Source organism: Hippocampus bargibanti, linkage group LG09, assembly GCF_051943395.1.
Source record: "Hippocampus bargibanti isolate YZ-2025 linkage group LG09, ASM5194339v1, whole genome shotgun sequence".
Classification (NCBI taxonomy): domain Eukaryota; kingdom Metazoa; phylum Chordata; class Actinopteri; order Syngnathiformes; family Syngnathidae; genus Hippocampus; species Hippocampus bargibanti.
The window spans coordinates 6,792,831-6,818,855 of NC_142742.1; the positions used below are offsets into that span (position 1 = coordinate 6,792,831).

The window sequence follows — 26,025 nt, forward strand, 5'->3', positions numbered from 1 at the left end:
TTTCTAAAGAGCCAGGAAAGGCAAGTATTTTGATTTTTTTAAATACATTGTGAACAATTTTGTACTGTATTCCCTTGCTTCTAAATTCCTTTGTTTAAATGGGAAAATGTGCCGTGTTTGAGGTTCATTCCGGTGTCGTAAATTCCTATAGTACCGGAAGGCAGCACATGAGTTCGGAGACACGTCATAACAATTGACGTCATTTTTATTTTGCAGCTGACAAATTAGAACATTGACATCTTCCGAATTTAAAAACAAAAAAAATAAACTTGTGTAAGGATCACCATATAGTAAAACGACTTTAACTGATATTTATTTGTTAATAAAATAAAACGTCTTTCACGTGTTTTCTGGGATTCATCTGTTTACATGTTTGTTGCTATGCAACCCGTCACCATGTCAACGAAAGGAAAACAAGCAGAACCGCTTTAAAACCTAGCGCTAGTATCTAACGCAGACTTTTATTTAATGCAAATATTCAGAATATAAATAAATGTATTGAGATTTTGTGATTTAGTCAACCTCCCAATCTTTACGTTCTTTCCAGTATTTTGTGGTGGAGTAAAATGGCAAAACACTATGGATCGCTTGTCAAGAAGGCTATTGAGCTGATTGATCAGTTCCCTGCTAGCAAAAATACTCAGGACGACTTTATTGAAGATGCTTTCAAAAGTCTCAAGGTAAGCCAAAATGATCATAATGAATTATCTGCATTTGTTTACACAAATCTACAATATGGGTCAGGCCACACGTGTATTCGCTATTTTTACCAATTGATCTAATTGTTGATGCAATATTGTTTGTTTTTGGCCTTCACTGGACACCAGCAATTTGGAAAGTATTTTGTTACTTAGATTAAGCACAAAATAAAAATGATGGCAGCACAGAACGTCCCTGAAATGAACATTGTTTTGTATTTCTTTCATTCATAACTCCATATCCCCTCAAACAATGATGTGACTACAATTTAAGACTCAAAATTGTCGTTATAAATATAATACATCCTAATGTATGAATGGTTGTTTATTGCACCCTATGATTTCCTGGGAACCACTGCAAGGTGTACCTCAGTTCTTCTAGAATCTAGATAGACTCCATCTTAACACTATCAGAAAAGTCAAAGTCAAAGTCAGCTTTATTGTCAAATATGCTCATATGTATGACATACAGCACAGATGAAATTACTGTGCCACTGCTTTTTACAAAGGATTGACCAATCAGTGTAATAGTAGTTTAAAAGCAATCATTTTATTGATCATGTTTTCCAGAATATGGAACCTCAGCACCAGGAGTTTGTGAACGTTGTTGTTTCGGGTTGTATTGAGCAAAAGAAGATACTGGATATAATCATCAATACCTTCTATGGCCATGATGGGAAACACCTACCAAAAGATTTTCGCAGCCAGTTTGTTGGTTAGTTCATTCAACTAGTATTTTTTATATATAAATATATATGCATATTCAGGTATATGTTTCAAATATATGTGTGTGTGTGTGTGTGTGTGTGTGCGTGTGTGTGTGTGTGTGTGTGTGTGTGTGTGTGTGTGTGTGTGTGTGTGTGTGTGTGTGTGTGTGTGTGTGTGTGTGTGTGTGTATTTTGCCTACAGTGATCTGTTATCTCACTATCTTCCACTTTGATGACCTTGGACTTCAGGCTTTCAACAACATTGTCAAATCTCTGAACAATGATGCGAACATGCACAATGTAAGAATATTTAGTAATGCTATGTCCAATCACCAATGTGTATTATGTAACACATACGTTCTTTGTAGTTTCTGAATTTCTTCTTTAGAAACCTCACCACTTGGATACAAAATGAGTTGAATAGCATCTATGATGCTCCATATGTGAAGGATCAATGGATAGACCCACTGCTAAGGTGCAAAAGGCAGTTGATGAAAATGTTTAATCCAAAATATTTAGGCACTTTTTAAAAACCATTTTGTCATTTAGGCGCCTCTCAAAGATTGAGGTGTTCATAAAGAAGCTTGGAGCTGGGGATAGGCCAAAGACTTCACAGAGAACCACTGAGCCTGTCGAGTTCTCTTTTTGTAATCGCAAACGTCCACCTCGACCTCAATCTGAGCCCAGCTCTCAGCCGGAAAAATACATACCAGTAAGACGTGTGTGACTGAATTCACGGTACAGACGCTCCTCTACTTACGAACATTTGAGTTACGAACAATGGTACGTAAGAACATTTTTGTAGTAACATATGTAGTATTCTCTCCAGTTGTACATGAACATATCTTTATGGAGCATTTTTTTATGTTTATCTTTCAGTTTTAATCCAATCAGGTTACGTAATGTCAGAGATGTACGATCAGACACTGTGGACAAAGACCCGAACCCAGAAAGATTGTCTTTTTACTGCCGGCAGGAGACGCAGCCATTTATGACAGACACCTGAATTCTGCAGCCCCTCTGCCAAGCTATTTATTGAGAGCATATGCAAATTAAAGTGATACATTAGTAAAACAGTTTTCTTGATTAGAATACCACACATTTAGAGTTCTAAGCACAAAATGTTCTAAGCAATAAAACATTGTCTTTTCCATGAACTGATAAATGTGTAACCTGGCTAGTGAGCTCTTCCTATAAGGAGTTTCAAGTCGTAAATTACTCCTGTGATAAGGAGTTTCCCAAGTCCCAAATTCTGTCCAAGGCCAGATCTCCTACATGAAGATGACAGTTTAACAAGATGTGTCTGTTGACCTCAGATTGACCCCAGGTTGTCTGTGCTTCAATTGTGTATTCGAGTCACACATGTTGACTAAGCATATAACAGCATGAAACTTTTAAATATGATAACTTCTTATTCTCCATCACTTATACAAGACTCAAACATACTTATATAAACATCAAACATACTTATATAAGCCTTCAAATTTCCCCATTGTCGGACGATGAAAGGCTTTCTGATCCTGATTAAGCATATATTCCCTACAAAATATAACACTGAAGCAATTTAGGAACGACCGCTCAGAACGTATCTCGTTCGTAAGTTGGGGAGCGTCTGTATTTCACATTGACAACGTTGTGATGTGTTAACCAAATCCTGTAACTTCTATAGGTACCAATTAGCACATACACAATTCCAAAAGAGGTCCAGATATTAGATGAACTCAAGCAAAGAAACCATCGAATGAGAGAGGTAATACACATTTTGGTGTTATCATGACAATGTCGTCAAGTCTTTGACACATATTGTCTTGACAACTGTTTTGTCTGTCACGAAAGGAGCAGCTGTATGAGGCTAATTTGACAGCATTCAAATGTGCAAGACCACAAAAGTCAGAACAGACAAAGGTATCGACTGGCTTCCGATTTCAGAAGTTTGTGTGTGTGAGTGTACCAAATATAACTAACATTCAAATGTTTAATGCAGAAAATGATGGCCAAGATAAAAGAAGAGCTGGACTTGAAACTCAACTACAATTCAGTTTTTAAAAGTCAGCCTTCTCCAAATAATCAGGTGAGCACTCAGAACGACTGCGTTAGTGGTTAAAAATCGAAATAATGAAGATTTACTTTCTCTATGTTGTACACTCGTTAGAAAACGTGGCCTGTGAAACTCAACAGTGCCACAATCCTACGACAGAGGGCGCTCCATGACCGCAAAGTCGAAGAAGAGCTTCAGAGGTTAGCATTTATTTCTTCTTCAACTTCCTAAAGTTTGGATCTGATTTATTGTCGTTACTAATGTGATTGCAAATGAAGTAAAGATCACAACACAAAAGGCTTTTTAAACGGAATCTACATAAGCATTCCAAGACAACATTTCAATGAGAAAACAAATTTCTATTGATTATAATAATTTAAAAAAATGACATACAGTAAAGTCTCGTTATATCGATATTCAAGGGAGTCCGAAAAAATATCGATATAACCGGGACTATCGATATATCCGACCCTGTTTGCATGTAATTTTCTCCGTGCGTGCATAGAAATAGTATCGATATAACCGGGACTATCGATATATCCGATATCGATATAACGAGACTTTACTGTACTTCTCTTTGCTGGCAGAATAGAGAATCTGGTGGAAGGGGGTTATGAGTCCGTTTATTTTCTTCAGTGGCAAAAAGAAATGCTCGACAAAGACCGTCAAGAGAAGTCCGCAATGATTGATCAGAAGCATGCGGACGCGCTCATCAATCATCTTGAAATTGCAATAAACCGCACAAAAGCAACAGAGAGTAAATTGAAAGCTGCCCGGCTCAAAAAAGAAGAGGTGGGATATATACATCACGAAAGATTCAAGATTTCACAATGCTTTTATATTTTCAATTTTTCCATATCTGTTCTCGTGGCATTCTTATAGGCATATCAAACGAAACAGAAAACAGCGCAGAAAGGAATGCAAGAGATGAATGAAAAGCGAGACTTGGTTCAACAAGCCTCTGAGAATTGTAAGAAGAACCCCAAAAATGCAAAAGAAACGATGAAGAAATTCAAGCAAACCATTGGTAATCACCTTTGCATTAACTTTTGCACTTGATCAATTGAATGGTATTTCCCATTACTGACAATCTATTTTATTCCCTTATAACAGCGAAGCAAGTCTCGGAGCATTGTAAAGAGCTCCTTCGTCAAACCCAAGAGGAGGCACGAGCAGAGTTTGACAGGAAGTCGAAAGCCATCAGTGAACTCCATACAATTGAATATTGTCCTCTCATGAGGTTCAAATATTTTGATGACACGGCGGTGAGTGTGAGAAGTCTCAAAGCTAGACTTTTACACCCCTGGGTTGGGCTATGGGGTGGCAAACTCTATCTCAGGCCCTTTCAGTCATATCCCACACACATCCCCAAAATGTCCCCAAGAATTAAAATTCGGTGGAAATTCTATGGTGCTTTATTTTGGAGTCAGCCAATCCTCCTTGAAGCGTCTCCAACTGGTCCAGAATGCTGCTGTTCGCCTCTTGACTGGTACTCGTAAGAGGGAGCATATAACTCATACTCTGGCATCACTTCACTGGCTCCCTATACATTTTAGAGTTACAGTAAAGTCTCGTTATATCGATATTCTCGGGAGTCCGAAAAAATATCGATATAACCGGGACTATCGATATATCCGACCCTGCGCGCATGTAATTTTCTCATTGCGTTCATAGAAATAGTATCGTAATAAGCGGTACTATCGATATAACCGATATCGATATAACGAGACTTTACTGTATTTTCAAAATATTATTTGTCTTTAAATCTTAAAATGGCCTCACAAACACCTTCCAGACGCCTTAGGTCTGCGGACCAGATATTATTAGATGTCCCAAGCCTTTTCCGTTGCTGGTCCCAATCTCTGGAATGACCTGCCGCTGAACATTCAGCAAGCACCCTCGCTGCCTATCTTTAAAATCCGTCTCAAAACTCACTTGTACTCTTTGGCGTTGGACTCAGCATGATTCCGACTTGATCTTAGTTTCACTCCCTTGTGCTTTCTACTAACTTTGTGACTTATTTTTTTTTCCTGTATATGATACCTGTCCATGTTAAGTGCTTTGTTGCAGCTTCAGTTGTTGTTAAATTTCTATATAAATCAATATGTATTGTATTGTATTGTATTCATTATATTTCCGCTATAGAAAATATGGTGATTCTGAAAAATTCCAGAAAAATAGGAAAATAAACAAAAGTCACTTTTCTGGTCTGCCACCTGGCAACCAATAAGTCAATCATGTATCACAGTTCAACTCTTGTATCAGCTTGCAGGTCATGACCTACTTGATGAGATGTCCCATGCCGAGTTGAAGGAGCGTCTGTTCTTCATGAGGGAAGCAAACATGAATGAGGAGCAGAAGAAACGAGACTGCATTCTCGAGGAGAAACAGAAAAAGCATCGGCTCCTTTTGGGGGAAATGGACAAAATCAACTTGCGCAATCAAGTTATGAGAATGGCCGCAACACTCAGGTCAGCCAAATGTGACGCTTTGACTGAGCCAAGACTGATTTTGAGGAGAAGTAGATCACACTAAGACATGGGCATACACATTGGCCCCTACTAAGAGATGTAGTTTTGTTCTATTCCAGAAAAGAAGAAGAAATGGAAGCTAAGCTAAGATCCCAGCAGACTCGAGAGGAGACCGTCGTAGCACTAAAAAAGAAGTTGGAAGACAAAAAGCAAGAATGTCAAAAAATGAAGAACAATCTTAGCCACCAGGTCAAAGCATCTAAACAGTCAGCACCAAACACTCTAAAAAACACAAAAACACACAAGAAAGTGAGTATAAAACATCCCAATTGGCAAATGGCTAGTTCTCATTATTGACTGCGATCTTCTGGTTGTCTCTGTATGTCTTGTTTTAAAGGAGGTAAGCTGGGAGGATATGGAGCAGAGTTTAGAAGAATACATCGAGAGGAAAGGGTCTCATGATTAAAAACTAAACTGGATTTCAGTTTGTACTTTGTCGGTGTGCTTCCCTATAATAAATATTCATGTTATGGTTCTTTGTTTTTGTCTTTTATTCGGTTTTCGGTTTCAGAACCTGATAAGGAGGCGGGATACACGATGACCGGGTTTCTCAGTTAATTGTAGTGAACACATAGACCACAGGTGTCAAAGTGGGCCAAAGAAAAGAAAAGTCGACAGTGAGTGCCCAGTGTTAAATAAAGAATGGACAACTAAATATTTTTTCACTGAACTGTATGTCTTATTTGTCAAGAAACTGTTGCGGTTTTTAAGAAATACAACATCGGCTGTCACTTTTCCACCAAGCACTGACTTCAAATCCGGAAACGGAAATACAAAATCAAATGAAAACAATGTGACGCGCATGCGCATATCATGCTTCATCGACAAAGCCTCGATAACCGCAGATTTTTTTTTTATCGTATAAAAGTTGTAATATGGCGTACACAATTCAAAATGATGAAAAAACGTATAAAATACGGGGAAAACGTATAAGTTGACAGATATGCGTTTGATGCACTGGCAAAAATGGGTGATCAACAACACTGTTCTCATTAAAAAGTAATGTGAGTAATAACACTGTTGTGCCTTGTTATGTTTATGTTTGATATGCATGCATCTGGTGCTGCATGTGTCAATTTTTTTAAAAGAAGTTTGGCCAGCCCTGGGTTAAATGTTTAAATATGAAAACACACATCTGGAAGCAGCACAAAGAGGGAAAGCAATGAAAGGAAGTTGAAAGACAATTTTGAATTATTTTATAAGAATATATGGACAAACTATAATTAATCAGTCTGTGATTCATATATTTTGTCGGCTAGGAGAGAAGGACTTGTAGGCCCTGACGACCGGCCACTATAAAATATGAACCAAAATGTCAAATTCTCCTGTTGTAAATAAGAGACATTAAAATCATTTTATTATTGCCAAACATTCATTCGAGTTATTTCAACAATCCTTGAATAAACAGTTATTTTTGACTTCATTATATAATCTCAGTCATTTTTAGGCATTATTACCTTCGGGCAGAGCTCGTCGATTGGATGCATTCGCGACCTAATGTATTTCTTCTTTTGCTTTCGGCTTTTCCCTTAAAGGGTGTCCTCCATCTGTAGCGGTTTGATCCGCATGTTTGTTTTGGCCAAGCTTTTTCATCGGATGCCCTTCCTGACACAACACTCTGTATTTATCCGGGCTTGGGACCGGCACAAGAAGACTTATGTCCCTTTGTGGCTACAGAACAAGCAACTCGCTCATTAAAAGGCTCCCAAACACAAAATGGTCATCGATACAGCAACATTCAAAAAAGCAAAATCTATACTCACCATTTGGTGACAATAATGTACGGTTGTCCTAAAATGTCTTTAAACATATCTTCTTCTTTTCCTTTCGGCTTTTCCTTTCAAGGGGTCGCCACAGCAAATCAGTGACTTCCGTCTTTAGAAGTTTAATCCGCATGTTTGTTTTGGCCAAGCTTTTTCATCGGATGACCTTCCTGACACAACCCTCTGTATTTATCCGGGCTTGGGACCGGCACAAGAAGACTCATGTCTCCTTGTGGCTACCGAACAAGCAACTTTATGAACTAAATAAAGATGAAGTTGCTTAGTAAAAGGCTCCCAAACGCAAAATGGTCATCGGCACAGCAACATTCAAAAAGCAAAACTATACTCACCATTTGATGACAATCCTCTGATCTTACCGTGAAATGGGCATCTCTTTCCCTACATTACATAGCTGTTAGATTTTATTGCTCATAGTGACGCGTTTTTATTTTTAGTAGTTCAAACCGTCGACCGGAAACTTAATGTATCGTAGACGACATGGAGTCCAACTTTCTAATGTCACGGTGATGCATTCGCGTGGTGCTATTACGATAGTGTCCAGCAAGCGTTCAACAAAATCCTAACCGTTTTTCAATTTGCAAACACTTATACTCTCGTTAATTTTTATGTTGCCGTTATTGTACGAATGTTCAAACATTAAGGATGGCGAATAGACGAATTTCGAATTGGACACGAAACCATTGTAAAGTTTTGCGAATACGTCACAATTAACACGTAAAATGACCCGCGTATTTTTTTCTCGTTTCGTCGTTACGTGTGTCTTGTCAAACATATGTTTCGACATTGTTTGCCGTTCTAACTGTTGAGGAATTCATTTGTGTGGATGCTTTGCTGTTGATGTGAAATGGCGAAAAGATATAGAGAACTTGTGAAGCAGGCCATTTTGCTCCTTGACAAGTTCACTGCCGGGAGAACGAGTTTGGATGATTTTATGGAAGATGCAGCTCAGGATCTTCAGGTAAAGAAATACAATACTGTAATCAAATATCAACAACACATCGTCATTAATCGTGACTTCCACTTATACTTATAAACATGAAGTACATAAAGGTACGATTATAATACGGTTAAGCTATTTCCATCATTTTTACCGGCTACGTTTTATAGGACATGGAACCTGATTCTATGAAATACATTCTTGATCTCGTCTCTGGATGCATCGAATACAAGAAGTTACTGGACATAGTCATCAATCCTTTCTTTGGACAGGGTGGCAAACTTATATCCAAACGTTATCACAACCACTTTGTTGGTAAGTTTTCTAAACAACTGTGCATTATTTTTTTTTACCCCCACACTACAAAAAAACGTATTGTTGGTATATTTATGTTTGTAGTCATCTGTTATCTCACCATATTCCACTTTGAAGACCTTGGACTTAAGGCTTTCAGCAACATTGTCAGATCTCTGGATATCAAAAGCATGCACAGTGTAAGAAGAATAGCATTGGAATGATCAGCTGGCGTCGACCATTTTGCACAGTGTTCAATTATTTAATGTCCTTGATTTTAGTTCTTGAGTTTCTTCTTTATGAACCTCACCACTTGGATACAAGATGAGTGGAATCGTGTCTATGATGTTACTTATGTTAAAGACCACTGGATTGACCCGCTGCTCAGGTGATAAAATCAATCGGTGAAAACATTTTTGCAATTTTTCAAGGCATTATAGCTAAGCTGTTTGTCACTGTTCTGTTGTTGTTGTTGTTGTTGTTTTTTTTTTTTTTTTTTTTTGTAGGAAGCGCTCTGAGATTGAGTCACTCATGCAGAAGCTTGCGGCCAAAGTGTCTGAAGGGATGCGATTACGGAAAGCTCCACCCAAAACTACTGACCTGATGGAGTTTTCCTTTGTCAAACAAAAACCATCATCTTCACGTCAGCCTCAACTCAGCCCTCTGCCGGACAAACACAAAGAAGTCAACCCCATTTGTAGTTCTTAATATGGTTTTATTTGTATAAATTTCCCATGGCTGCATAGTACATGTACATTTTTTATAAACCAACTATTTTACTGATTTTCAGAGTGATATTTTGTGATCTATATTCCATTTCTGCAATGTTTGCAGGTACCTGGCAGTACTTACAGGACTCCAAATTTGATCCAGCTTTTAGAAGAAATAAAGCAAAGGAACCATTTGATGGCGGAGGTACATCAACTAAAATGTATACAATATAGATACATTTAAGGCATTTATTCATAAATTGGACTGACATCCTGTCGTTGGCTGAAGGAGCTGCTGCATGAAGTTAATACTAAACACTTTGGATTTGCAAGACCAAGAAAAACTGACTGCACACAGGTATGGACCTATTTTCATGCTTGCAATATTATAAAATACAAGTGCATTCTTTCGCTATCAGAGTTTTAACTGTAGGGACGCGGATGAATAAAAACCATTGCCATGGTGACAAATTGTGTTACGTGTGAAGAAAATATATATTGTCTGCCGTACATGATTTCAGTAGCTCACAAAAGTGATAACTTTTTCTTCTTGAAAATATTTAGTCTTTTCATGGTACAACACAGATGAAATATAAATTACAGTGATACCTTGGCTTACGAACTTAATTGGTTCCCAGACAGTGTGTAAGGCGAAAAATGTGTATCCCAAACATTAATTTCCCATAGGAAACCATTAAAATGAGAATAATCTGTTCCCAGGTCCCCATAAAATAGAATTTTCTACTTACTAATTTTCTAAGCCTTAAAACTACACAAAATACCTTATTATTCAGTATTCAGTTTGGTGTAACAGTCTGTTGTTTACTGTTGCCCTTCCAAATAACTAAAGAGACTGTCGTCAAAACCATCGGCAACAATAATGATGACACCTTAATGTTAAAATGTGATGTTGATTGCAATGACAATAAAATTATTATTTTTTGTTTTTGTATTCATGATCATTTTCACTATGTACATGTGGAATGCAGCGACTGAGGTACCAGTTAGCAGAAGGTTATGACTCAACACTGCAATTTGACTCATTTCATACCAGGGCACCTCCCCCTCACATGGCTCAGGTGAGGCACTTATCATTGTTCTACTAAGGATTCAGTGCAATATTATTTTTTAATTAACTTCACATATTTCCCACCATCAGGACGCGCACATTGTCAAACTCAATACGGCAGCGATGCTAAGGCGACGAGTGCTACATGACCGTCACGTGGAGGATAAGCTGCAGAGGTGAGTTGGGAACATGGGTTATCGGTACATGACTTAAGCGCAACATCATATCATAACTCATACATCATCCAATACAGACGCTCCCCAACTTACAAACATTCGAGTTACGAAAAAAACCCTACAAACTCAGTTGTTCCGCAAAGCTTTTAAAACATTTTAGTGTCTTTTACCCATGCTTCCTTTTGCTCATTTAGATGTTTATTTATGTCAATTATGTATATTTATCTTCAGGTGTACATTTTATTTTGTTTTTATTTTTTGTAAAGTGTCTTTGAGTATGATGAAAAGCGCTTTAAAATAAAATGTATTATTATTATTATTATTATTAATATTATTATTATTATTAGAGATTGTGTATTGCGTACCTTTTTCCGGCCGATCTGCCGAGCTCGCTTATGATTGGCTCCGTAGAGTATGTGGGCGGGGAAAAATCCCTCTTCCCACTTGACGCTCCAGGAGGCCGCAATGCATAATAAAACGTAATGGCTGCTGGCACGTAATTACTGAATTACGTGCCAGCAGCAAGGATATTCATGTCGTCGTACTACGGTAGGCGTGAATGTATTTTACGACTGTTAGAGTGTCTGTGTTTGATACTTCCCCGTTCAGTGTTTGACTGAGGCATACATTCCATTCAAAATATAGCATTGAAGCAACTTACCAACAAATTCACCTTACGAACGACTGCTCAGAACGTATCTCGTTCGTAAGGTGGGGAGCATCTGTATTGGATTTTTTTTTGTCAGGAATAACTTTATTTATATTGATTGATATAGAATAGAGAATCTGGTGGAAGGGGCAAATGAGCCGTCAGTTTTTCTTCAGAAGGAGAGGCAAATGCGAGACAGAGACCATCAGGAGATGTTGGCAAAGACTGAGCAGAAGCATGCCAGTGCCATTCTCAGCCAATGGGAGGCCGTTTTGGCCCGCGCGCAAACAATAGAACGGAAAAAGAAGGCTGCTCGAATCAAAAGAGCTGAGGTGGGTAAGCGAGCAGTTGACAAAGCAATTACATGCTGTCAAAGGGGAATCGAAACGTTGTTTGTACTTTCAGTAGGATTTTAAAAAATGTGACATACCCTATTTTCTAGTGTATAAGGTGCACCGGAGTTTAAGGCACACCCCCAATGAACCTGATTATATCTGAAGAAGCACATCCGCAACATCACAGATCAAATATTCCCTGTTTTTATGAGCCAGATAATCATTGGACCACATACAGCACAGGTGTCAAAGTTAAGGCCCGGGGGGCAAATCTGGCGCGCCATATCATTTTATTCGGCCGGCGAAAGTAAATCAAACTTGTGAAATTCCATGATGATTGCTAAAGTTTGAACCAAAATTTCAATAAACAACAATAACAGTCATTATTTTTTACTTCAAATTTGACAACTAGTTATTCATTAATTTGTTGTGCGCTCCATATTTAACATGTGGAGGGGATAAAACATTCGAATGGCTTCCCCAAATTCATAACACCCCCAATGAGGAAACCGTAACTGCAATGTGGCCTGTGGCAAAAAATGAGTATGACACCCTTGACATACAGTGAGGCTGTGATCATGTGAATATACCGTATTTTCCGGTGTATAATGCGCACCGGAGTATAAGGCGCCCCTCCAATGAATGGTGTATTTTCAAACATTTTCCATATATAAGGCGCACCTTCAATGAACTAACTATAATTTATGAATATACAAAACTTTTCCAAATATAAGATAAACCACATTATAAGGCGCTACAGTAGAGGTTGGGTTTACGCACTACTTCTACAGGGAGACAACGGAGTCGGTGGCTGCTGACAGCAGTTGCGAGACCTTTGGTGGCTCAATATTACTTCACATATAAGGCGCACCTGCAGATGAGGCGCAAGGTCATCTTTTGAGGAAAATTAAGGCTTTTTGGATGTGCCATATACACCAGAAAATATGGTACCTTGTCCATAAAGGTAAACAATCAATAAAAAAAATGATGGATTATAATTTCACAATGAACTTTTTTCACTCCTTGCAGACAGTTAAGCGGACTGAGCAAAATGCCCAGAGAAGGTTGGAGGAAGAAAAGGAGAAGAAAGAGTTAGTGCAACAAGTGGCAGAGACTCACACTAACACCCAAAAAGCTACAGAGAGGGTGAAGAAATTCAAGCAGAGTTCTGGTACGCACCTTAACGTCACACCATTTATTCCCGATTTCAGCTTGTAACGAATCCTTATTGCGACCCCACAGTCAAAGACTTTGTAACGCACAATCAAGAGATTGTTCGTCAAGCGCAAGAGGAAGCAAAATTAGCCCTGACCAAGAAATTGGAAATCATCAGTGAAATCCACGCCATGGAATGTTTCCCTCACGTTCGCTGCAATATGTTTGATAACACAGAGGTAAGTCATAACGAAAATTGATTCTAAACATGTCACAGGTGACCTTTCTTGTCAGATTGCAGGTCACGATTTGCTGGTTGAGATGTCTCACGCCGAGCTGAAGGAGCGTCTCTTCCTCATGAAAGAAGCGGAGTTGATTGAGCAGCAGAAAAAACGAGACTGCATCCAGAAGGAAAAGCAGAAGAAGAAGAAACTACTGTTGGAGGACATGGAAAATATCAACCTCCACAGCCGAGCCATGGCAATGGCCACTTTGCTCAGGTTAGCTCAATGTGAAGCATTAACTGATCCTAACTCATTCACTGCCAGACAATGTGCAAAAATTTGTCCTCCAGTGGCAGGGTTTTTGTCATTGTCACTTGAATTCCAGGACCCACAGAATATTGAGGTTTTTTTTACTACATAAACATTCAATACAGAGTTAGAAACCTTACTCTTCTTTCATCAGAAAAAAAGAGTTAATTCCTAAGTTATATGGGTTTGGAGTTATCTGAGCTAGAAACAAAGCTGAAGCTGTCACAAAGCGCTAACATAGAGAAAAAAAGGGAAATATTGACCCTTCTGGAAGGGAAAAATATCGCCAGAGGTCTGACCTGCGCTTTATCGGCACCCCTTCAAGAAAGACAAAAACTCGAACAAATTGGCGCTCAACGTCACATTTTTCAATTCCCAAATACATTTGGGAATGGCAGCGAATGGGTTAAAAGGGAAGTCAGGTCAAATATGTTCCATGCGGCTCCATTCTTCGTAATACGGCATTCTGATGAACTAATTCACTGCCAGACATGCAAAAATGTGTCCACTCCAGTGCCAGGGTTTTTGTCATAGTCACTCCAATTGCAAGATCCACAGAATATTGAGTTTTAGGACTACATTCACATTCAATGCACGGTAAGAAACCTTAGCCTCTCTTCTTTCATCAGAAAAAAAATATTCCTAAATTATAGGGGTCTGGAGTTATATAAGCCTGAAATGAGGGCGGCTGGCCAAAATACAATGCAATACATACATATTGATTTACTGTATATAGCGCTTTAACAACAGCTGAAGCTGGAACTAAGCACTAACATGGAAAAAAGGGAACTTCTCCCCCTTGTGGAAGGGGAAAAAACATTGCCAGAGTTCGGGCCAGCACTTTATCGGCACCCTAGCAGGAAAAAACAAAACCTGAACTAATTCGGGACTGGCGCTCTACGTCATATTTTCAATTTCCGAATACATTCGTGAATATTGGCAAAGTGGTATCGAGTGATTAGCTAGTTTTATGACCAATTGTTAGCAAACCAATATTTTTTTCTAAAGTGTTTATACATTTATAAACACTTGATGATGTCCACGGTCGAGTAAATAAATAAGTCATTGATAGAAATAAGGCAGATTTGGTGTGCTGCAGGAAAGAAGAAGAAAATAAAGCCAAGCTACAATTGCAGAAGACGGTAGTACAGAACAAAAAAGTTTTGGCTTTGCAAAAGAAGATTGAAGATGTGAAGAAGGACTATCAAAAACTGCTAAGAAATGAAAACAACAGGCCCAAAGCATCTAATCAGGCAGCGATACACCCCGATGGAATAATCGAGACCCACAGCAAAGTGAGTGTGAAATCCATAACAATAAATTAATTGTTGTCATTGCTTGATGTTGGTGTTTAAATTGTCACAGCAAATAATGTCTTTTTTTCTTTTTTATGTTCTGAAAGGATGGATTGAAGAAAATAAATTGGGAGGGCTTGGAACAGTGCTTGGAGAAATACATCCAGAGAAAGGGTCCTCATGTTAATTGTCAGAGAGGACCACACTCAAGAAATGTTTTTGGCTGAATTTTATTTCTATAGACTTACTGCATAAGAAACAACTTTAAAAACACTTTAAATAAAAGAAAATGTTTCTCAGGATTTCTACTGTTCAAGTTATCGATTTTGACATGTTTATTACTGTGTCATAAGATAGAATTATTTCCTCAGACAATGTAAATTCAAAATAATCTAATTTGAGATATTTTGGGGAAATCATTATTAACTCATTCACTGTCAGACAATGTACAAAAATGTGTCCACTCCAGTGCCAGGGTTTTTATCTTTGTCACTTGAATTCCAGGACCCACATAATATTTACTTTTAGGACTACATAAACATTTAATGCAGGGTAATAAACCTTAGACTCTCTTCTTTCATCAGAAAAAAAGCGTTAATTCCTAAATTATATGGGTATTGAGTTATGTAAACTTGAAATGAGGGCGGGCGTGCAAAATACACATATTGATGTATATTGCGCTTTAACAACAGCTGAAGCTGTAACACAGCACTAACTTGGACAAAAGAGTTAATTCCTTACCATGTTAAACCCCATGACATCTGCACTGTGAGGTCAATGTGTTAACCACTATTTGTCAGTACTTGTTTCACCAACAGCCATGCATCATGTTTCCCCCACAGGAAATTAATCACGCCTGTGTTGTTGTTTTTTTTTTGATGATCATTCAAGAAAGAATGAGGTGTTGAGAAGGCACTTCTGAAATATCTATCTTGCGCATTAGCACTCCTTCTGGAAGCCTCGTGGAAAAAAAACAACAACATTCAAGCGGGTTTGCCGCCCGCCCCCCTCCTTTTTTCCCCCTTCTAAAGCAAAATCACATGATGTGTATTTTGTCATATGATGCCAATGAGACGACGACTCCCACCTCAATCGAGCGTCACTACGACGGGGGGAAAAAAACAGTTGTCAGTGATTTGTCAGGGAGCACATGCTGCAGATGAACTTTGAAAAGGAGAAGAGTTGTGGACCATCAAAAGGGGTAGGATGGACCGCTGGCCACCTTTGCCCCTGATCTCCACCTTTTGCTTCATTGGTGAGTCGCATATGCAAGTATTGTAAACATGCGCAATATACTTGTTAATGTTTCTATTTTCAGGTCATGACTATGTTTTCCTTGGTTGATTCTGCTCAAGTTCTTGCTCTGTAAATCAATATCAGCTAGAAAAGTTTTTTTTTCTCCCTCACTTTTGCAATTTCTCATATCCTTACAATACATGTATGCAGTCAAACAATAAAAAGTGAATTTCTTTTTGTTTATAATGAATCTAGATTGATATTTTGAGAATTGTTCCCAAATCACATGATCCCCCCTCCTCTCTCAGTAACAGCTTTTCTTGGGGAAGATGGCTCCCACTCAAGCACATGGCTAATGTGATTACTCACACAATGTGCCTTCTTGTCTCGCCGATCTCCTTGGATTATACCTAATGGATACACAGATGAACAAAATAATTTGAAAACAACATATTTTGGACAAGAATGTGACAAAACTGCATTTTAGTCATACCTCATTATAAGATCCTGTTTTTGTAGACAGATGCAGATGTGCACAAGGAAACATCTGGCACATTTGCATTTTTAACTCAGTTTTAACGTTTGTCATTGGCACTCGAATTCCAGCACCCACATAATATTGAGTTTTAGGACTACATAAACATTTAATACATAGTTAAAACAAAACTTAGACTCTCCTCTTTCATCAGAAAAAAATAGTTAATTCCTAAGGTATATGGTTTTGGAGTTATCTAAGCTTGAAATGGGGCGGCTGTACAAAATACAATATATACATATTTTTTTTATATAGCGCTTTAACAACAGCTGAAGCTGGAACAAAGAGATAACATGGACAAAAAAGTTAATTCCTAAATTATCTGGTTTTGGAGTTATCTAAGCTTGAAATGGGGGCGGCTGTACAAAATACAATACATACATATTTGTTTAAATAGAGATTTAACATCTGACGCTGGAACAAAGCGTGGAAACAAGGGAAATGCGTGTGAAAAAAACATTCCCAGAGGCCATAAACACTGCTGGATCGGCACCCAAGCATGAAAAAACAAAACCCGAGCAAATTCGGGAATGGCGCTCGACGTCATATTTTCAATTCTCGAATAAATTCGTGAATGAGTTAAGTTGAGCCATAATTTATTCATCCATCCATTCATTTTCTAATCTGCTTCTCCCAAGGGTCGTGGGAGTATTTTAATACTATCCCAGTTGTCTCAGGGGACACTCTGAACTAGTTGTTAGCCATTCAAGCTATATTTATTTGTCTTTATGAATGTGTTTACTTGTTTAGCTACCGATTGAGTAAAAGCAGCTGTTTCTAAACACAAACTGGTAAGGTTTACATTCTGGACCTCCATTTGACACCCACTGGATTTGTATTTTGACAATTGATGTACTGCACCCAAAGCAGACCTAAACATAAACTAAACTAAACCAATTTCTATTATTAGAAAATGCACTATTATGAAATATATTTTTCATTATGTTGAGCTAGCCCAAAGGACTACCATGATAACAAACTGGCTGGCAATGAAAACAAGTGAGTAGACTGGGTTAACCCAATCTAACCAAATCACAGGTGGAAAAATTAAGGCTCAAGGGCCGAATCTGGTCCACCACCTCATTTTATTCGGCCCGCGAAAGCAAATCAAATTTGTGAAATTTTCATGATGCTTGCTAAAGTCCGAACCAAAATGTCATATTGTCGTATGTAAACCTCCAAATTCATACCAGCCTCTGAGATGAAACCGTAACGACATAACAACAAAAAATGAGTTTGACACCCATGTACTAAATTGTTCAGGCCCTCTTACACACTCTAGAGTCACACTCCCGAGTATATTTGTGTTGCAGGCATGGCGATGAGTCAGACCACACCTACTCCTGCTGTCTTCACTGCCATTCCAGTTGAGAACGCAACTGTTTTGACGCCAACTTCTGGTCCTGTCAGTAGCACCACCCCTAGCTGCTCTGCGTTCAACATTTCCAACTGTCAGCCCTGTGCACCTGGATCTCAATACGACAACGGTGAGTGTAACAGTCTTTTTTTATTGGGGGGGGGGGGTTCGGAAAGATCTGATTGATGATCTGATTTGACTTTCTATGCCTAGGCACCCTTCTCTGTGCGTGCTGCTCTGAACCTGGGTTATGTCTATTTCCTGGAGCGTGTCTGCCATGCAACATTGGTTTTTACCAGCCACTGGCTGGACAACAGCAGTGCCTGCCCTGTAGACGAGGTTTCTATACAAAGTAAGACCATCGGCGACTAGCATGATGTTGTGGTTTTGCCTCCTTTTCAATTGACAATTTTTTTTCAATCCAAATCAATAATACAAAACTTGATTGCACCATTTTTCTTCACTTCCTCAGAGTTGTAGAACTTCTGATCTTAGACTCATTTTAACTCATTCACTGCCATTCCCGAATGTACTCGAGAATTGAAAATATGACGTAGAGTGCAATTCTGGAATTAGTTCAGGTTTTGTTTTTTTTTCTTGCTTGGGTGCCGATAAAGCGCTGGCCAGACCTCTAGCAATGTTTTTTTTTTTCACAAGGGGGCAGCATTTCCCTTTTTTAGCACTTTGTTCCAGCTTCAGCTGTTGTTAAAGCGCTGTATAAACCAATATGTATGTATTGCATTGTATTTTGGACAGCTGCCCTCATTTCAAGCTCAGATAACTCCAGACCCATATAATTCAGGAATTAACTATTTTTTTCTGATAAAAGAGGAGAGTCCACGGTTTCTGACGCTGCATTGCATTTTTGTAGTCCTAAAACTCAATATTCTGTGCGTCCTAGAATTTCAGTGAAAATGACAAAAACCCTGGCACTGGAGTGCACACATATTTGCACATCGTCTGGCAGTGAATGAGTTAAAGACAAGATAGAACATAATTCAATTCACTATATTCACTATTATTATATATTATATATATTATATATTATATTATTATTCACTATAATTATAGAAATTGCATTTTCTGTGTAGCTCTCTCTCTTGTTTCTATTTATAATTGTATTTTATTTATTGTATTCTATTTGTGATTGTATTTTATTTATTATAGTACCTATGCTTGTCTGACTGTAGTGTCCTTGAGAGCTTTGAAAGGCGCTAAAAATGTAATGTAATTATTATTATTATTATTATTATTATTATTATTATTATTATTATTATTATTATTATTATTATTATTATCATCATTATCTGCTTTTTTTCATTTAAAAACACGGTTCACTAAAATGAATTGTTACCCAAATACTATAATAGAGAAATCAAAATTAAAACAAATATTTTGATTTATTCCATGACAGTTTTACTGGGAGTCCATTGTGTCAGCAGTGCCCACCTGGTTCCTTCAACAACAACACTGGTGCAGACAGCTGTGCAAGTTGCTCTCCAGGTGGGTTTTTGGATTGGATTGGATTGGATTGGATTTGCCTTTATTAGTCTCACAGTGGAGAAATTTACATTTCACAGCAGCAAAGTTATGAAAGAAATGAAAGCTGATGATTTGGAACAAAATCTACATTGTTAAAATAATTACAGAAGTATGACATGGCTATTATGCACAGACATTAGTGTGGTGTGAATCATTTAACAAGAATGAGACTCAGCACTCACTTATGTCAAACTTTCTTCATTTGGATCACCATTAAATAGTTTACGCGGATAGGCAAGTATATTGTCAAATGATTTATTCCTTAGATCATATATAATTGCATTATAGGAACTATAATATGAAGAAATTAAGCGTGATTGTGATGCTTGCAGGTTTCTTCTCATCCCTGCAAAGCTCCACGTCATGTGCGCCATGCTCACAAGGGACTTTTTGCAAGTAAGTTTCTTGAAAAACCTGCCTTATAAATGCAAATATTTTACAGTTTTGTCTTTGTGAAGATTCGCTACTAGCATCAGAATCATTTTGAGCATCACATGCTTCTATAGTGTGGGGTATCTTCTTTGGGAATGGTGCAAAACTAGTTTGAGTTCTGCTCACAAGCTCAGTCAACTGTAGAATTCAGTAAAACTCCAGTCAAACTATCTTTTTTTCTGAAAGCTCCTCTGGTTGCTCCCAATGCCAGACGTGTCCCGGAGGTTCAGAGGCGTTGCAGTCTGCAGCAAAAGATTGCACTCCGTGTCGACCAGGTTTGGTTGAGTCGATGACAAATCCAACTCATAATACACCGAAAAAAAGTTTTGGGTTGAATTTACTCACATTTATTTCAAAAAGTGGTTGCATCGAATGTAATTACAGTGATACCTCGGTTTTTGACCATAATCCGTTACAGAAAACTTTTTGAAAAGCGACTTGTTCGAAAACCGAATCAGCACTTCCCATTATAATCAATGTATTTTTTTTAATTCGTTCCAAGCTTACGAAACAACTTTTAAAGGCATGTTCAACTGTTTTAAAGCATAAACCGTATTCACACGTAATAAAAGAGCAGGTCATTTGTAAAATACTATAAAACAAAATAATATGTTTTATTTTCACCAAGTTCAACATTAACATTGGAACATAAAAACATTTCTCGTCCAATTTGCGGAGATCTCAACCAGACACGTCCACTTTATTTATCATGATTCTTCTTTTCCTTTCGGCTTTTCCCTTGACGGGATCGCCACAGCAAATCAGTATCCTCCATCTTTAGAGGTTTGATCCGCATGTTTGTTTTGGCCAAGCTTTTACGTCGGATTTTGACACAATCTGTATGACATATGTCCCTTTGTTACAGAACAAGCAACTCGCTCAAGGCTACAAATCGGCACAGCAACATTGATTGCAATACAAACAGGCCTGCTCACTATGGAACGCTACACGAGAATAACATCCAATTTGTGGAGAGCTTAGGAAAACACGTCTGCTTCTTTGTTAAAAAAAACTTTATTCAACAATACACGTCAGTCACAATGAGGAAGGCATGACAGGTGACTAATAAGGAAGTGACCTATCGGGAAGTGACGTATCAGGAAGCGGGGCGGTAGTTGAGTGGTGCATTCTGGTGCGCTCAGTTTGGTTGACAACTGAATTTTGGTCGTATACCGGGGCATAAAACACTGACATTTTTGGTTGAGAACCGAGACGTTCAAACAAAGGTTTAATTGTATCTACAGTCAAATACTTATTTTAATCCATGTATACTACTTAAAAAATGTATCTAGCTCCAGATGATTATTTTGTGCAACCACTTAACGAAATAAAATTGTGTCTGAACACCATTCATTTTTTCCCTCCAGTTTCGACAAAAAGAGGTTCAATAGTTGACAATATTTTCTGATTTTGGACAGGCATGCATAAGGCTCCTCATCAGACAATGTGTCAGATCTGCACTAGTGGGTCCTTCCAGATCAACTGGGGCCAAGAGAGCTGCAATATCTGCCCAGAAAACCACTACTGTCCAGTCAGTACTTGTCATTTTCCCTTTTCAATTACCAAAAAAATTATTAACTACACACAAACAGACCAAAATACGATAACTACTTGCTTACTTTTAACTCATTCACTGCCAGACATGCGCAAAAATATGCCCATTCCAGTGCCAGGGTTTTTGTCATTGTCACTCAAATTCCAGGACTAACAGACTATTGAGTTTTAGGACACATAAACATTGAATGCGGCGTAAGAAACCTTGGGACTCTATTTCATCAGAAAAAAATGTTAATTCTTAAATTATGTGGGTCTGGAGTTATATGAGCTTGAAATGAGGGCAGCTGCCCCCCAATGAGTGGTGTATTTTCAAACATTTTCCATATATAAGGCGCAACGGACTATAAGGCTCATCTTAAATGAATGAAAAATGATTTCCAAATGTAATACATAAATATATTAACTCATTCACTGCCATGTGCAAAAATGTGTCCACTCCAGTGCCAGGGTTTTTGTCATTGTCACTCGAATTCCAGAACCCACAGAATATTGAGTTTAAGGACTACATAGGCATCCAATGCACCATAAGAAACCTTAGACTCTCTCCTTTCATTAGGAAAAAAATAGTTATTTCCTAAATTATATAGGTCTGGAGTTATATGAGCTTGAAATTAGGGCAGCTGTCCAAAATACAATGCAATACATACATATTGGTTTATATAGCGCTTTAACAACAGCTAAAGCTGGAACAAAGCGCTAACATGAAAAAGAAATGGAAATGCTGCTCCTTGTGGAAGGGAAAAAACATTGCCATAGGTCTGACCAGCACTTTATCTGCACCCAAGCAAGGAAAAAAAATTCTGGAATGGCACTCTACGTCACGTTTTCAATTCCTGACTAAATTGGTAAATGGCAGTGAATGAGTTAACAGGAAATAATACAACAGATGTCCCAGGAATTTGGTTTTAGAAACTAAACTCATGGTCTTAATAATATGTGTCCAGAGTCCAGACGTGAACCCCATTCATTGTCCCAGCGATGCCTTCTGTCCAGAGGGTAGCTCAGCTCCAGGTTACTGCATGGAGACTTTCTTTCGCAAAGCGGGAGACACATGTGAACTGGCTCCAGTCACTATTGCTTTATTAGTTATCGGAGGAGGGGGTAAGGAGTCACCCTGAGAATCACAAGAAGACTTTTTCGATTAAAGGACAACCGACACCTTCGGACAAGTTGTGTCCATAATTTGTAAAATCACTTCAAATGACTTCTACTGAGTGTATTTTACAATGGTTCCACCGCATGTAGCTATATTTTACATTTTAAGACTCACGCTGAATATTCAGGAAGTCTTATTTTCGAGTTGATGACGATGCCTGACGTGACGTCACGTCTGGAACGCCCCTGACCAACAAAGCGACACACAATGCATTTTGGGTACTTTTCAGACCAAAGTCTGACTGTGTTGAAGGCGAAATTAGAAGGAAACCACATAAATAACACAATGGTAAATCGTTGTGTGTTGCACTAAGACTACTATTTGATACTAGTTGACACAAATTCCCAGCAGACAAATCAGCCCATTTCCAACGGAGCTTAGGCGCCATCTTGTGCCTTTTCCAGGACGCTACATTGGAGTCCAGACATCTCAAAATGATCCGGAAGGACTTTTTTAATTGATTGCAAACATTTATGATTTCCTCTTCAGAACTATTTGAATCATATTCAGAACTGGATGAGTAACAAGAAATCATGTTCTCCGAATCTGAAGCCATTGTTTTGATTCTCGAGCAAGGCAAGACATCTAGCGTGACGTCACGAAGAAGGAGGCGGGACCTTCTGAAACTCACCATCCCAAGGTCATTTTGAAGTACTTTTGTGACACTTTAATTTTTTATTGGTGTTTTGCATTTGACTAAAAATATCAGCCTGCGTGTTTTGGGTATTTTAGTTGCTATAAAATATTTTTCTGATGTCAGTTAAGAAACAAAAAAATGGTGTCGGTTGTCCTTTAAAGTATCCTTTCATGTGATATTCCCCAAATATTTTACTGTACAGTACATTCATGAATGGATTTTCAGTGCATCTTTTTTTTCGCTTCTAGTGGCTTTACTCTTCATCATTTTAATGGTCTTCCGCAAAATGAGAGACCCCGACGGGGAGCTGAGTGTGTCCCGTGCGCCGCTGTTACGAAAAGAAAGGCCTCAAGGTCGCTATGATGGAATACCCTGTGATGCAGAGCCTGTTTACGCTGGCTGGTGAACCAAAAGAAGAAACCAGAAATGGACATACAGTGAGACCTCAACTTACAAACACCTTATATTCCGAACTTTTCGTCTTACGACCGTCAAATTTATGAAAATTAAGCCTTATAATAAGAACTATTTTCATATTGCACACTTCGGCGGAGGTGTGTATACATAATCTTCTGCGGAAGAACACCAAAGCACACGACCTTCAGCTCTGGCGGAGTGATCTTCGGCAAACGAACAGCGCTCCAGCGGGCGCTCCTTTCCACACCCCCGCACACGTCGATCTCCTCCTTGGAGCTTTTTGCTGATAATTTTACGATTATGGCACCGAAAAAAAGCCACCACAGGCTCGTGTTCAGCCCAAGAAGAAACAAAATAAAATCACAGTCGCTGAGAAGAAGTAGATAATTGAAAAACACGAACGAGGTGTGCGTTTGTGTGATTTAGTGGCCGAGCACGGCTATGCTAAATCAACCATTGCTACCATCCTTCGCAAGAAAAAAAGCCATTAAAGGTGCATGTGTTGCTAAAGGTGTTTCCGTGCTCTCAAAGCGACAGCCTCGGGCAATCGAAGAAGGTGAAAAACTTCTGTTAATTTGGATTCACGAAAAGCAGCTATCCGGCGACAGCGTGAGTAAAGCTATTTTATGCAAGAAAGCACGGCTAATTCACGCCGATATCGTCATGCGCCAACCTGGAAGTTCGGCGCTTATTGAGGATTTTAAAGGCAGTAACGGATGGTTCAAGAACATCTGAGGGCGAGGAGGAGATGGCTGTAGCATCAAGTGAGCTCATAAAGGCAATGTTGGCAAAGTGGAATGATGTGCAGGCTTTTACCGAACATTTCCATTCAGAAAAGACTGGCTATGACAATCATCAACATGATGAACGATAATGTGATGCCTCAGCTTCGTAAGACCTTACAAGTCAGAAAGCAACAGGTGTCAATTAAGAGGTTTTTAATCAGCAAAAATGATGAGTCTCCAAAGAAAAAAGAAAAGAAGCCACACCAGAGGTTAAGTTACCAACAGTCCTTATGGAAGGTGACTCTCCTTCCATAAGCCATCAACGACCATCAAAAAGGTAAATAAAGCTTTATTTTACAGCACAGTTTATTTCTTTAATTACAGTCCTCATGTAATGTGCCTCTCTTTCCAAACAGCAATTCCCTTTGACATTCGACCTCCAACGCCATTCCATCAAGCCATCAATGACCATCACAAATGTAAATAAAGTGACTTTATGATACAATGCAGTGTATTTCTTTCATTACAATACAATAGCACATTTATTATACATAGAATAAGTTATGCTGTGTGTAGTTTTAAGGCTTATTTAGTTGAAAAGTATATTTTATGGAAACCCGGGAATGGATTATTCCCATTTTAATGGTTTCCTATTGGAAAAAATCTTTTGAGATACATACTTTTCACCTTACACACTGTCTGGGAACCAATTAAGTTCATAAGTTGAGGTCTCACTGTACTGAAGTTACTGAAACACGTGTTGGTACTCGTGTGAGGCATTCTAGTTTGATAGGTTCACGGTTGTCGAACACTGTCCTTTTTGTGAGTGAGATTATTGGATTAAGGAGTGTCATGCTGCAAAAGTAGATGCATGCCATGACTTGGTCGGAACCTTTGTTCGTTAAAAAAAAGTTTGTACTGAAATAATTGCTTTTTTTTGCACTCATGTTTTTGTCTGTATGCTTGTTGGTGTAACCACCAGCTCAAAATGCTCAAAGAGAGCTCATGAAACATGTCTCGTTTTCAATACATCTCAATGTTTGTATGTTTTAAGGAAAAATAAATAACTTTCAACCAAACATTTATTGTTTTTTTCGAGTGGAGAGAATTATCAATGATAAAGATCCTCCTGAAGGTCAGTCCTTATCAAAATATTTTTTTTTTTTTATTATCTTTTGTATTGTTTAAAAATATTGCAGCAATATGATGATCAAGTGAATACGTCCACAAAAACGTTGGTGGTTCGAATTTAGGGCTTGGACTTCCTATGGAATTTGCATGTGCTCCTCGTGCTTGTGTGAGTTTTTTTTGTCCATTTCATTCAACGTTTTTGGCTCGACTTTCCAAAAGCGTGCATCAAAGATTAATTGTTCTCATTTTATACATGCTTTTTGCAAAGTCAAATGAGATATGCTCCAATCTAGCTGCAAGTTTCAACCTTAATGATGATAAGCAGAATACAGAATTGATGGATGGTGGCCAAAGCAACTGCATGTAAACATTAGCAAAATTTACATTTA

At 38.4% G+C, this 26,025-nt stretch overlaps 3 protein-coding genes across 4 annotated transcripts; all 3 read left to right on the forward strand.

The window, feature by feature from the left end:
• The first annotated feature begins 414 nt into the window (after positions 1-414).
• On the forward strand, positions 415-6,446 carry cfap99 (cilia and flagella associated protein 99). Its single transcript, XM_089004568.1, has 15 exons — positions 415-680; positions 1,269-1,413; positions 1,608-1,705; positions 1,774-1,880; positions 1,955-2,117; positions 3,075-3,155; positions 3,242-3,310; positions 3,390-3,476; positions 3,558-3,643; positions 4,031-4,235; positions 4,326-4,470; positions 4,557-4,708; positions 5,709-5,914; positions 6,034-6,223; positions 6,312-6,446. Exons 1-15 carry the CDS (start codon positions 567-569, stop codon positions 6,378-6,380), a joined length of 1,917 nt encoding a protein of 638 aa, XP_088860694.1. The 5' UTR covers positions 415-566; the 3' UTR covers positions 6,381-6,446.
• A 1,870-nt stretch (positions 6,447-8,316) lies between these two features.
• LOC148893476 (cilia- and flagella-associated protein 99-like) lies at positions 8,317-15,687 on the forward strand. The gene is made up of 15 exons (XM_089004583.1): positions 8,317-8,716; positions 8,866-9,010; positions 9,095-9,189; positions 9,271-9,377; positions 9,496-9,673; positions 9,824-9,904; positions 9,989-10,057; positions 10,689-10,778; positions 10,859-10,944; positions 11,721-11,925; positions 12,958-13,099; positions 13,171-13,322; positions 13,378-13,583; positions 14,716-14,911; positions 15,019-15,687. Exons 1-15 carry the CDS (start codon positions 8,603-8,605, stop codon positions 15,136-15,138), a joined length of 1,986 nt encoding a protein of 661 aa, XP_088860709.1. The 5' UTR covers positions 8,317-8,602; the 3' UTR covers positions 15,139-15,687.
• A 290-nt stretch (positions 15,688-15,977) lies between these two features.
• On the forward strand, positions 15,978-25,602 carry LOC148893477 (uncharacterized). 2 transcript variants are annotated; one of them, XR_016116070.1, is made up of 10 exons: positions 15,978-16,166; positions 17,996-18,169; positions 18,253-18,391; positions 19,454-19,542; positions 19,914-19,977; positions 20,200-20,288; positions 21,432-21,544; positions 22,515-22,671; positions 23,612-24,842; positions 24,922-25,602. XR_016116070.1 is itself a non-coding variant. In XM_089005099.1 (9 exons), exons 1-9 carry the CDS (start codon positions 16,118-16,120, stop codon positions 23,767-23,769), a joined length of 1,032 nt encoding a protein of 343 aa, XP_088861225.1. In that variant the 5' UTR covers positions 15,978-16,117; the 3' UTR covers positions 23,770-25,602. The 2 variants fall into 2 exon arrangements, 1 of the variants encoding a protein (XP_088861225.1); XM_089005099.1 differs by having other exon boundaries at positions 23,612-25,602.
• Positions 25,603-26,025: the final 423 nt, after the last annotated feature.

What these genes read in the sequence shown, in the direction of transcription:
- cfap99 (XM_089004568.1), top strand. Translation starts at nt 567, where the DNA reads ATGGCAAAACACTATGGATCGCTTGTCAAGAAGGCTATTGAGCTGATT. An exon ending in TGGATAGACCCACTGCTAAG is followed by an intron (nt 1,881 to 1,954) that starts GTGCAAAAGGCA and finishes TTTGTCATTTAG; the next exon opens with GCGCCTCTCAAAGATTGAGG. An exon ending in AAAAGTCAGAACAGACAAAG is followed by an intron (nt 3,311 to 3,389) that starts GTATCGACTGGC and finishes TGTTTAATGCAG; the next exon opens with AAAATGATGGCCAAGATAAA.
- LOC148893477 (XM_089005099.1), top strand. Translation starts at nt 16,118, where the DNA reads ATGGACCGCTGGCCACCTTTGCCCCTGATCTCCACCTTTTGCTTCATT. An exon ending in TGGATCTCAATACGACAACG is followed by an intron (nt 18,170 to 18,252) that starts GTGAGTGTAACA and finishes TTCTATGCCTAG; the next exon opens with GCACCCTTCTCTGTGCGTGC. An exon ending in AGACGAGGTTTCTATACAAA is followed by an intron (nt 18,392 to 19,453) that starts GTAAGACCATCG and finishes ATTCCATGACAG; the next exon opens with TTTTACTGGGAGTCCATTGT.
- LOC148893476 (XM_089004583.1), top strand. Translation starts at nt 8,603, where the DNA reads ATGGCGAAAAGATATAGAGAACTTGTGAAGCAGGCCATTTTGCTCCTT. An exon ending in ATGCAGCTCAGGATCTTCAG is followed by an intron (nt 8,717 to 8,865) that starts GTAAAGAAATAC and finishes TACGTTTTATAG; the next exon opens with GACATGGAACCTGATTCTAT. An exon ending in GGAACCATTTGATGGCGGAG is followed by an intron (nt 9,905 to 9,988) that starts GTACATCAACTA and finishes CGTTGGCTGAAG; the next exon opens with GAGCTGCTGCATGAAGTTAA.